This window comes from Pelobates fuscus, chromosome 3, assembly GCF_036172605.1.
Source record: "Pelobates fuscus isolate aPelFus1 chromosome 3, aPelFus1.pri, whole genome shotgun sequence".
NCBI lineage: Eukaryota > Metazoa > Chordata > Amphibia > Anura > Pelobatidae > Pelobates > Pelobates fuscus.
In genome coordinates this window covers 81,965,542-81,978,475 of record NC_086319.1, presented here as the reverse complement: position 1 = coordinate 81,978,475, position 12,934 = coordinate 81,965,542, and the positions used below count along the sequence as shown (strand labels likewise).

At 43.3% G+C, this 12,934-nt stretch overlaps 1 protein-coding gene across 4 annotated transcripts in view; it reads right to left on the bottom strand.

Annotated features, from left to right (window-relative positions):
- Window positions 1-12,934, bottom strand: part of NSD1 (nuclear receptor binding SET domain protein 1) — a 57,832-nt gene that overhangs the window by 16,044 nt on the left and 28,854 nt on the right. For all 4 annotated transcript variants that reach the window (XM_063447304.1, XM_063447306.1, XM_063447303.1 and 1 more), the window contains exons 9-12: window positions 6,577-6,634; window positions 5,579-5,682; window positions 981-1,121; window positions 712-835 (exon numbers count right to left, since the gene is read on the bottom strand). In XM_063447304.1, coding sequence (XP_063303374.1) covers window positions 712-835; window positions 981-1,121; window positions 5,579-5,682; window positions 6,577-6,634 — 427 coding nt within the window. The remainder of the gene's footprint in view (window positions 1-711; window positions 836-980; window positions 1,122-5,578; window positions 5,683-6,576; window positions 6,635-12,934) is intronic.

Sequence of the window (12,934 nt, the reverse complement as noted above, 5' to 3'; positions counted from 1 at the left end):
GTGTATACATCATGTCCATGCACTCTCACTGCTCAGTTCTTCTTCCTGCATTGACTGAATGAGGTCCATAGAGATATTATCTCAGGCAGGAGCCGGGACCGACAGCACAGAGAGGCAGCAAGGGCTACAAGGTAAGTAAATCTTATTTTTTTACAGCTCATGGGGACGTGCCCACCTAAATAGTTCTACTATAGCTTTAGGAACACATTTGTATTCCTAACGCTAGTGTGTTACTTTAAGCAGTAATGTAACTTTTAAAAAGGTAACGTAGATAAAAAAAAAAAAAAGTATATAACTAATTTACTGTGTAAAAGAGGAAGTGGTCCGTTTGCTAAAATAAGAATTTTACAAAAAAATCCCAGTACACAGTTGATTCAGAGCTTATGTGATTTGAATTGCCTAAATATTTATGGCAGTAAATATTCTTAAAAACACATAATTCTTGACTCCTGCTGTTAGAATTACATTATCATGTGAAGCAGACTAGATGGGCTGAATGGTTCTTATCTGCCGTCACATTCTATGTTTCTCTCCTGCACGTTTAGAAGCCAAAGACACTATAATGGATTCTATATGAAAGGAATAGGAGTACATTTGACTCTTTAGAGTACAGAGATGAGACTTACTACAGTTTTGAGCAAGGAATTTAGTGAATTGCTGAATGCTAGTTCAGCTACAGTAACCCTTTGCAAAACAAATCCTACTTCATACCTGAAGAGCACTCTCGACAGATGAACTTTCCCTCCGGCATGGAGTCCATGCCAAGGCACTCCAAGTGAAATGCACCACAGCACTGTGACTCACAGAGCAGGAGCTCCCCTGGCTTCTCACATACCTAAACAGAAGGAGAGGAGTAAAGGAAAATGTAGCAAAGGGATCTGTTTCTCTCTCTCTCTCCCCACTCCATAAAAAAAAAAAACACAAAAGAAACAGTTCACTGTAGCCTAGAGTGAAGGTAAAAATAGGATTTGGGGTATTACCTGACACACATTCTCCTTCATAGCAGCTCCCCCGCCACGCTCAGATGAGATCTTCTTTGATAAGGGACCCCCATGCTCATGTTCTTGTCCATCATCTGCTGTGTCACTGGGGCTTGTCACACCATTCTCCTGCAGCTCCATCTGCACCAAAACCAGATCAGTACGGTTACATCTTATCTTAAGATACATAGCCGAGTTGGCTGAGCGATTGCCATTGTAAATAACGGAGAGTGTGTGTGCAGTGTGATACATTGTTCTTTTTCCAAAGTAAATCAGACAGACATTTTCATCTTTCCTCTATTTCAAATTAAACAAAACAGTATCAAATGATTAACATATTACTTACAGCAGTGTGGCCAAAAGGCATGTCCCTAGTTGAACTACATATTTCACTGCGCTTTGCCAACCTAAAAGAGATACTATGGGCACCCATACCACTTTATCTCATTGAAGGGGTCTGGGTGCAGTGTCCCTGTCCCCTTAACCATGCTGAAAACACTGAAGTTTATGAGTTACTGCAATGTTTTCATTGCAGGGTTAAGAATGTCTCTAGTGGTAGTCTCCCAGACAACCACTAGAGGCGCTTCCTGCTGTTTTACAGATTAATATTTTTTCTAACATGACTTTTTACTCTTAACATGAGGATATTCAGCATTTTCAAAACCCCCATAAGAAAGCATCAATGCAATGCTTTTCTACGGGGCAGATCTAATGCACGCGCTTCATTTGTCACACATACACATTAGGTTCCCATTAGCAAGGACGTCGGAGAAGGCGGAGCCAGTGACTACAATAACGTAAGTGAAAAATCATTGCTACAATAACGTAAGTGAAAAAAGGGTTTTTATCTGTACATGAAATTTCCTTATAATAACCACACTCATATCTCCAATAAAATGGACTGACTCTGTGGCATAGAATAGTGTGTATGTACCTTGGATTTTTCGTTTCCATGGTACCTTTGACTTTTGTCTTTAGTATCAATTAAATATATTGTAGAGGTTATGGAGAAAATAGTCTATATGTGTGTTTTTTTGACGGATGGTAAAACCAATGCACTATTGCCACCTAAACCGTAGTTATGATACTGCCCTCATTATGTGCAGCCTACCATTATTATCCAAGCATAAATGGATAATGCAGGAAAGCGAATCTTCCGCATTAAATCAAAGTAGCAGGCAGGGGAGCGGAGCAGACCAGTTTTACAGAAAGCTCCAAAGTGGTCATGATGCAGCCAGTACCCCCTTAAAAAAAAAAAAAAAAAAAAAAAATCTAAATAACTACACCACCATTTGAAACTATAGTCCCTGAAAATATATAAATTTAGAATAAACAAAGCTGAAAGAAAATAATTTCAGCGTCCCACACTATAACACGGGCAAAATAAGCATTGACTTACCTGTAATCCCCGTCTGATGTCACTGTCTCCCTCTCTATAGTCTAATTAGATTAGACCGTTCTCACCAGCTCAGAGCATATGCGGTCACTCTGAGCAAGGAAGGACAGGGAGGGAGTGAATTATAAAAAATTAAAATAAAATAGTTGACTGTTAAAGGAGGGAAGCACCAGGAGTTTGTGCTGACTGAACTCCACCCCCACCCACAAACCGGGGTGAAAAAAAAAATGTCTAGTTAGATTTTTTTTATTTTATTTTTTTAAGCATAAATACCATATGGGGATGTAAATGTTAAATCCTATAAATCTGTGTTTTTAAAACAAAAATGTTTTTTTACATACATGTGTGTGCGCAGGTACTTGTGATGTGAAAAAAACAAACCAAACATGAAACCCTCAAATCTGCAGGGTTTATAATTTCTATTCATATCGCTGTAATAATGGCCATGATCTGCAAACCAAATGGAGTCTTTGCTGCTGTAATCGAAACAGACACTGGGTGGTTTATTAAATAGAAAAGCTGCATAATAACACATGTATTCCATTGCTTTAAAAACAGTGCCAAAACATCCAAATCCAGCTCTTCGTTGTTTAAATCATCATCCATATAGTAATATTTGCACTAATATCTGTAACATTTAATTCTTAAATTGTTATTTATCTTAACAGATATGTGTATGAACATGTGCCGATTTTGATATAGCAACGTTAACTCAGTAAATTTAAATTGGTAATTGAAAAAAAAGCCAAATTGGAAAAATTGTTCCAAATGACCTAAAGTTTCATACTGGCTATGTGTGGCCTAAATTTAAATTAAACTTAATTTTTGGCAATACACTAAGAATGGGCAGGTCTACATGCGAGTGTTGGACATGCATTCTGAGAATTAAAAAAAAAAAAAAAAAAAAATTTGGTTCAGTGGGCACCAAACTGACCCGCGGACCGCTGCCACTGACATGAGCCGAAAATCTAAAAAGCCCAAGTCCGACAAACCGTGGCAAAACCTAAATATCGATGACCTCTGGAGACAAGCGCTCAGCGCCCAGGGCCCAAACATTGCTGCCTATAATGACGAATGCTCTGATGTCTCCGACGACTTTACAACAGAGGTGGAAGCGGAGCACTCCCCTGCCATGATGGCACTTCTCCAGACTCCTCCACGGCCAGACTCCTCTCCGGTGACCACTGCTGTCATGAAGAAACTACTAACAGGGCTGCAACTCACAATACAGACCGACATGGCCCAACTTCGTAAGGACCTGCAGGGTCTGACAGGCAGTCTGGGTACACGGGAGGCTGACTCTTGTCAAAACACACAACAAACACAACTCCTGCATGATCAACGCTTTGCGGCACTGGAGGATCAGAGGCGCAGTCAGGAACGTCAAGATCCAAGGTATCAGAGAAGAGATACCTGAGGGCGAGCTGCCACATGTGATACAGCGACTTCTGCAGGCCCCTCCTACCTCCCAAGGAAGCCAGGCAAGTGCCCATAGAGAGAATGTTTCGGTTACCACGAGCAGCCAAGGCCCCAACAAAGGCACGGGGACAAAGCAGCGGTGATACAAGCCACACGGAACCGCTCACCCTACCTGTTTGAGAACATGCAGCTCTCTTTTTATGCAGACCTGTCAGGGTCCACTCTGGCATGGCGACGTTTGCTCCAGCCCTTCACGGCTCTCGTGCTCCAGCACAATGTCCAATACTACTGGAGAGGGTCTCGAACACTGCCTCCAACATCCGGGACACGCAAGGGGCAAAAGAACTGCTGCCTAACCTGGGACTTCAAATGGACTCCATGCACCTCACGGAGAAAAACATTACACCAGCACAATCCTCCACCTGGAAAAGTGGCCCTGTTCGTTCCCAGAAGGGCAGAGACAGCGGCTCACGCAGCGGCCACAACCTGATGCAGCCTACCTGCTTCCAGACCTCCGGTTCTTAGCAGAGCCAGTCCTCTCACTGTTTAAACTTGAATGCATGTTAAGATGTTTTTGAGGTTTCTTCTCTTAAGGCACCCTCATTACTGCTAGCCACCAACACCACCACTACGCCAAACACTTTATAGCTCCCTTAAACTCCCCCCAACCACCCGGGGTAACAGGATAAACTTAAGCAGCGCTAGATTGGGGTACTAGAGTATCAACCTCTGACCAAACCCAGGAAGACCTTGTACATTACCTACCAGCTTACCCAACAAATATGCTTCGCCCCAACGGCAGTTGTTTATGTTATTGTATTTTATCACATATTTTATTTCAAAGGTTCAATGTCCTTGCATTAGGCTCCGAACTACAGAGCAACGCAAGTTTCAGTTTAGCCTACTTTGCATCATAGTTCAGTTCCTACCTAACCATGACTGACCTAGTGCATGTCTTAATAGATCAATATTAAGCAATGTGTCCAAGATCAATCTATGAGTTTCAAATGTCTTAGCCTGTCACACAGTCTTGTCCACTATGCAGTATCGACTTAATATGATGTCATCAATTATATGCATAGATGCTGATTGCACTGGTAAACTATGCTATTAGGCTATAGCTGGATATGCACGCTCAGCATGTACTCTTTATCAGTTAATAGATTTGTCTACATATGTTCACACAAAAAAAAAAAAAAATATTGTGCAGTTCTCATATAGCCATGACACTGTATTTACCTATGTTTTTGCAATACGCCTGTTCATGCCGACGTGGCATCATAGGCCTGTATGTTATAACTTGCACTAAGTAAATAAAGAATATTTTTTTTTAAAAATACCGCTCATCCCAAAGTCCTTGACGGAAAGCATTATGTCCGCTTCGGAATAAGCAAAGCCACCTTTCAGGCATAAGAGAATAAGCAAAGGCCGCACATTTTCAACATGAAATGTGTTGCTTATTGGCGAAAGTGTGACTGAGGATCTAGGACTCTGATGGTGCAATAAATAGTAACAATAACCTGTCAGAGTAGATCAATGTATTTATTGCTAATTACGACAAATAGGAAACAGGATCTAAATGGGTGCACTGCTCAGGCAACTTACGGAGTCCACGAATGTCACATACCAGGTCCACTAAAGATTAATACAAATAAAATCTACTAAGATTTTCTAATATTAAATTTCAATGCATTTTTTACAAGGTGTCTCAACTTGTTTTGCAAACGGTCACCTACTTGCACTGATGATGAGAGAAGAGGATGTTGATGGATCATATTATTACCTCGGAACACAGAGCTTCACGGGAAACCACACGTTTCTTCTGGAATTTGCCCGGCAGCCTCAAACGCTTACGTTTCCTGCGATTCTCGGACAACCTTTTGGATCCTGAAGCAAAGGACGGATGCTTAGAACCATTCACAAAACAGCCCATGGCATTAATGTCAATAAGTCACTTTATGCAATTAAAGTCAATATTTATTTTTTCTTGCGTGTTTATGAAATAGGCCAAATGAATTAGGGATTGCTTTTAACTGAATTGTGGTATCTGCAACTCCCAGCAGTTTAAAGTGACACTATATGCATCAAAACATCTTTAGCTTCATGAAGCAGTTTTGGTGTATGTATCCTTCCCCTGCAGTCTCACTGCTCTATTCTCTACCTTTTAGGAGTTAAATCACTGTTTATCAAGCCCTAGTCAGACCTCCCTGCATGTGACTTGAATAGCCTTCATAAACACTTTGTGTAAAGAGATCTAATGTTAAATTAAACAGTGCAAGAATGCAAGTTTTAACATTTCTACTTTGTTAATAACCTTATAGACCATGCTGTGTATGATTAAAGTTTAATTTACAGAGCAGGGGATAAAAATGTCTAAAGCAAATTAACATCTGATTGAAAAAGAAAACCATTCTGTTTTAATGCAGGCTGTGTGCCTAGGGCTGCATAAACAGAAACAAACGTGATTCAACTCCTAAAAGGCAGAGAACTGAGCAGTGAAACTGCAGGGGCGTGATCTATACAGTAAAACTGCTTCATTAAGCTAAAGTTGTTTTAGTGCCCCTAATAACCGTTTAAGTCTAGTCAAATTGCTTGTCAATAATGTCATGACAGCTACCATAGGCTTATATGGGATATTGTGCTTGCTGTTCTAAGCAATCACAACATTGAACGTAGAAATGTACTTGCAAGTTTTTCCCAAACACGGAGGACAAATTGTAAGAAATAGATTCTGTTCCTTTGCACATGGGAATGTCAGATCTATTTCAGATCAATACCTACCTCCTCTGAACCTGAAACGCTTCAGGGGATTTTTCTTGTAAGGAACAGGATCTGAAATCTGCAAAATAAAAGGATTAGTGGGTAACCTTAAAACCTTATATCACTTTATTATAAACATGTTTTTTTTTTATTGACACTAACATGCAGCAACAACATTGTAATATTGGTCAATACAACAGAGGTCATAGATTTATATATACCCAATCAAAAGCCTCACATTAACAGTCTGAACATTCCTACTCCTATGGCATGGTATTAGAGTGACGACTAAATAATACTAGGTTGTTTGCCCCATGGTATTTTGAGATAGTGTGGATTTGACTTTAAAAACAAGCAAGGCGGGGGCGTGGCTAACCGCCGAGCAAGATGGCCGCCAAGGATTTTGCTCCGGCACATGGGATCCGCATCCAGACAACATAATTGAGCAGAAACGCCACAGAACGAAGGCCAAAATATGTCACAGGCTAAGGGGAAGAAAACTGCACCCAAAGCTGATAAAAAGATTTTTTTTTGGACACAAACCACCTGCCGCAACGAAGACTGTGCAGGCCATGCTTACCGCCACACAAGATGGCGCCGAAAGCCCGGACGCGGGCTCTCCCTCGATACCGCGGGACGAGACACCGCTGACTGAACGCCTCACAATAACCCACTTTGAACGGGCGATGGAAGCGATGTCAGCAAAACTGATACGAACCTGGCAGTCAACGGCCGATCAAATCAAAAACGAGGTCAGAGAGCTCTCCAACAGAACATCCTCGGTGGAAATTGAATGTCAGGATCTAAAGACCGCACAAACGGAACTCTCAGAAAACTTGCAAACCTTACAGCAAAAAGTGGAGGACATGGAAAACAAAATGGCAGACTATGAATACAGGGCGCAGAGGAACAACCTAAGGCTGAGGGGGGTCCCAGAATCTGTCCAACCAGAAGACCTACAGCTGTATGTAAGGGGCCTGATGCATGCCTATGCTCCGGACATCCCTTCAGACATGCTGCTGGTCGATAGAGTCCACAGGGTCACCAAACCGAAGCACCTACCGGACACCGTGCCCCGTGACTTCCTATTCAGAGCACACTACTTTCACATTAAGGAACTTGTGCTCCGAGCCCACCGCAACAAACAAGAGCCGCATGAGGAATACCAGTCAGTGCGAATCATGGCGGATTTATCGGCCGCAACGCTGAGGAGGAAAAGGGACTTTCAGCAAGTCACAACAGAATTGAGGGACCGAGGCATCCGCTACAGATGAGGCTTCCGCACAAAGCTCATACTGACGAGAAATGGAGAAGCGAAATTCTTCTCAAGGCCAGAAGAAGCCATGAATGAGCTGGTGAGATGGAGCCCGCGCAATAAACAGAGTGCCCCGTCTGCATCCTCAGCCCAAAGCCGCAAAACCACACGAACTGACCGAATGAACTAACTGCTAGAGATTTGTATTATGGCGCAAGTATATTACTACTACTACTGTTATTTAATATTTTAATTTTTGTTGTTTCACACGATTGCTTATGATGTTAGGTATGCACACATACTTCAGATGCAGCCACCACCACTAATCGCAGCCAGGCTACAGCGCACCGTGCCCGAGTAGTGACATGTCTAGCAGGTAATAACCAGCTGACCCGACTGGCAGGGGCGACGGATCTGTGCCCAGACACACACCTGTTCCCCCACAACATGCAGAAGATACGAGACCGGCCCACACGCCAGACCCCACCATCAATGGTACACTAGGAGGGGGCGTCCCCCCTGACGATAACACACAGTCTGACGAGACCCCCTACACAGTGGGACATGCAGAGCTGGAGAGGCAAATGCCCACCCGCATATAGACAACCGACCTCGCACCGCAACATGACGGCACAAACGCAATGCTTCACAACATACAGCACAGTGCACCCACAGCAACACGACTTTACTCATGGCTCAACATACCTCACGCTTATTGAAATTTGGGCCGACTTATTGCACGAGAGGACCCGCACTATACCGCAGAGACGTTGCTGCTCTGTACGACCCACAGATACTTACCACGGCGCTGCTGCATTCGAGCAAAGCATAGCGATATAGTAGACAATATATCTGAAGCAACACAAACAGTTACATGTTAAATGTTTAAAATGTTTAAAATTTATTGATGTATCGAACATTGAATTGCTAAAAGTCATACTGAAATGTCATTCCTTGAATTGCATAACTGTCTGATACATTGATGTTCCCCCACCCCATGCGACTATTGCTCATGACAACATGATCATCTGCTCTACCCTAGTTCACAAGCGGATCCCGTAAGCCACCCATTTGGATTTCTACTACTCCAATCCCCCACGGTACGACTAGTGTACCAGACCCAAACAGGTCTTTGCACATACCACCACTCCACTTCCCGCAAACCCTCCATTTACAACCCACACCACCCTACCCTCCCCCAAACCCTCCATCCCCAGTGACGACTAGCTCACACACGAAACCAACTAAGTCCACTGAATCCACAGGCATACCACAAAATGAAACTTTACTCCCACAATACCAAGGGGCTGAACACGCCACACAAACGGAGAATACTACTACAAGACTTGAAAAGCCACAAAGCAGACATAGTATGTCTCCAAGAGACACACTTTGCCAGCAACAGAATCCCCACATTCGCTCTCCAAAACTACCCCACACAATACCACGCTACCCACTCCTCAAAATCGCGAGGAGTCTCTATTCTCTTACATAAGTCCTTAACTACGGAAACGCTCCACATCAAAAAAGATAGCCAATGTCGGTTCCTGATCCTGCACTGCATACTAAACAATCTACTATTCTTACTGGTGTGTCTATACAGCCCAAACGACCAACAAAGAAACTTCTTACATAAAATCCTCCTGATAAGCCAAGCATCCTTCCTTAAAAGAAAACAAGAACGAGAACACACGGATCTTCTAAGAAAACTACGTGACACGACCAACGAACACCTCCTGAAACCGTCTGACGAACTAGCCAAGTCAATAGCCCTCATCACCAACCAAATTAACACACCGACTCTCAACAAGACAACACATATTCAAACAAAACTGAAGATGAAAACATACACACAAGGTAATAGAGCGGGGAAACACCTAGCAACAATCCTCCGACAGAAACAAGCAAACTCTAAAATCCCATACCTGCTCGCTAAAGATGGAGGAAAAATGCACAACCCACAAGACATAAACGATGAAATGGCAGACTATTACCAATCCCTATATAACTTAAAAAATGACCCAGCACTACACCACCCCTCTAACGAAGACATAGACGACTTCCTCCAAAAAACGACACTGCCCACACTATCCATAACACACAAACAAATTCTTCAAGCCCCAGTATCGACCCAAGGAATGGTACCAAAACCAGGGAAAGCCCCCAACAGAAGTCAAAACCTAAGGCCAATCTCTCTATTAAATACTGATGTCAAACTCATCGCAAAAATCTTCACAAACAGACTATCTTCCATCATCCCCACACTAATTGGCAAGGACCAAGTGGGATTCGTGAGCGGTAGACAGGGAGCAGACGGCACACGAAAAGTACTAGACCTCCCTGTATGGCTTGCGGGAGAGAAGGGCCACAAGCATACTACTTTCCCTAGATGCTGAGAAAGCATTTGACAGACTCCACTGGCCGTTCCTAGTAGCGGTCCTACAAAAATTTGACTTCCCTCCCCAATTCCTTGCACTCATCAGGGCACTCTACACCTCCCCAACGGCGCGAGTGACGAATGGGGGTTTTATCTCCAAAACCTTCAATATATCAAATGGCTCCCGCCAAGGCTGTCCACTTTCCCCAATACTTTACATTCTGGCGCTCGAACCCCTGACCCAAAATGATAAGAGACGACCCCAATATCCGCAGAATGCACATAAAAGGGAAGGACTATAAACTAACGCTGTTTGCGGATGATATTCTGTTATCGTTAGAAAACCCGCACATATCTCTGCCGCAATTCCATAAAATACTAGCTCACTACAGTAGATGCTCCTACTACAAATTAAACATAGCAAAAACACAGGCCCTAAGAATTAACATCCCAAGCCACGACCTGAACACCCTGAAAATACAATTTAACTATTAACATAAAATTCCTAGGGATTAACTTTACGCCCACACCCGCCACCTTATTTAAAGCAAACTACACAAAACTTTTAGGGGAAATCAAATCCATCACACAAGGATGGAAGGTCAAATATGTATCATGGATGGGACAAATAGCATCAGTAAAAATGGTACTTCTGCCTAAGATTCAATACCTCTTCAGAACACTTCCCCTTCAGCTCCCCACAAAACATCTCCTGGAAATACAAGAACAAATTAACACATACGTATGGGAAAACACAAAACCCAGGGTAGCGCGTACTACTATGTTCCGACCACTCTCCCAGGGTGGAATGGGCTTACCTGAAATAAGAGGATACTACCGAGCAGCGCACATAGCCCCGCACATAGCTCCTCTCAGCATTTCAACACAAAGAAGCGATGGCCTGGGTCGAAATTGAAAAGAGCTATGCTAATGGACTTTCCATACCAACAATGGCCTGGATACCGAAACACCAACGACCCAGCAACAAATCACTACTACCAACAACTCAACTAACCCCAACAATTTGGGATGACTATCGTAAAAAGATGGGCAATACTGACGAAAATATCCCCAGCCCTCCCACTAGAAGCATTGAGTGTAATCATCACGAACTTCAATTACAAAATATGGAACAAACACGGCGTGCGAACCCTATCCCAACTTATAACAGATACTCACCTTAAACATCTGCCTGACCTCCAACGAGAGTTCAACTTACCCGCAACAGCCACCTTCTCCTACAGGCAACTGCAAGCCTGGTTCGCCCTACAAACGAAAAAAATTAGCAATAACCTCCCCAGAACCACCCCTACTGGAAGTTGAAAAGATATGCCTAACAACCAAACCAGCTAAGAAGCTGATCTCGCTGATCTACGCCTCGAACATAACCAGCCCTCAAAACACCCCCCCTCCTTTAAAACAGCATGGGAAAAAGACACCAAACACCCACGGCAGAATATATATAAAGCACATAAACAAATGACACTCTGCATGAACCATGTGGAACTCTCCCGAAAAGTACTCTACAGGTGGTACCTGGTGCCCTCACACCTCAAGCTAAGCTTCCCCAGCGTGTCGGACACATGCTGGAGATGCCAGGCGGACAAAGGCACTATATGATCCACACCTGGTGGCATTGCCCACAACTCACGACATACTGGCTAGAAGTGGCGAAATTAGCAGCAAGATGTACCAAAACGCACCTACCACTCTTGCCTGAAATATTTCTCCTTCTACTACTTCCGAGCAAACTACGAAAAAGCCACAGATATCTCCTATACCACATCATCATCTCAGCACTAGCAACCATAAGCAGAAGATGGAAACAAACAATCCCACCGACAATAGACCAATGTATCAAAGCGATAGACGACTCCAAACACTACGAACTGATGGCAAGGAAAATGAGACCAAAAGCAACATACCACTCTACAGCTTGGAAAATATGGGACGAGAATAAGCTGAGACCTCCATAAAAGAGCTCCCACCCAAAACACCACATATGGACATCTAACCACTCTCTGATCATAAGCTCCACGATGGTAGCACTTACCTCTCCTTGGCACCACCCCAAAAAAGAAAACAAGATAAATCTAAACCTCAAGCTACGTCACTACACCTCACCCCCCCCCCCCCTCCCACAGGAACAATACAAACATAGGCATACTAGCTCAAGATGCCCTCATACGACGACCCACACTCCTAAAGATAAGCTAATGAACCCAAGCAAGTGGTGTACGGCCCCAAAAGCAGCAGGGACGAGACACAAAGACAGCACCACGCAGGCACACCCTAACAGGGCAAACGTGTCCCCCCCCCGACTCTGGGACACCCTAAAAAAACCACACAACCTCTGCAACCACACACCAAAAGCAGAAACCCAACACGAGGTACAAACGAACAAGGGGCTAGCAACACACCACTGCAAATGTGCTTATATGTTGAACCTTGCATACCTGAATCAAAATGTTGGATGTAAAAGTGACTACGTGTACAATGTACTAAGCTTGAATACTGTATGACTATGTCCCCCCTCTACTCTCTTCTGTACCCCATCACTCCAAACCCGACAAAATAAAAATTGTCAAATTAAAAAAAAAAAAAAAAAAAACACAAGCAAGGCACCATCCCACTGCTTTCTGTCAAAGCACGAGAGAAGTTTGACAAAACAAACAAACAAACAAAAAAAATGGTCTTTCCTTGCACCCAAAGCCCTGACTCTCACATTATCCACCGAGCACTGAATG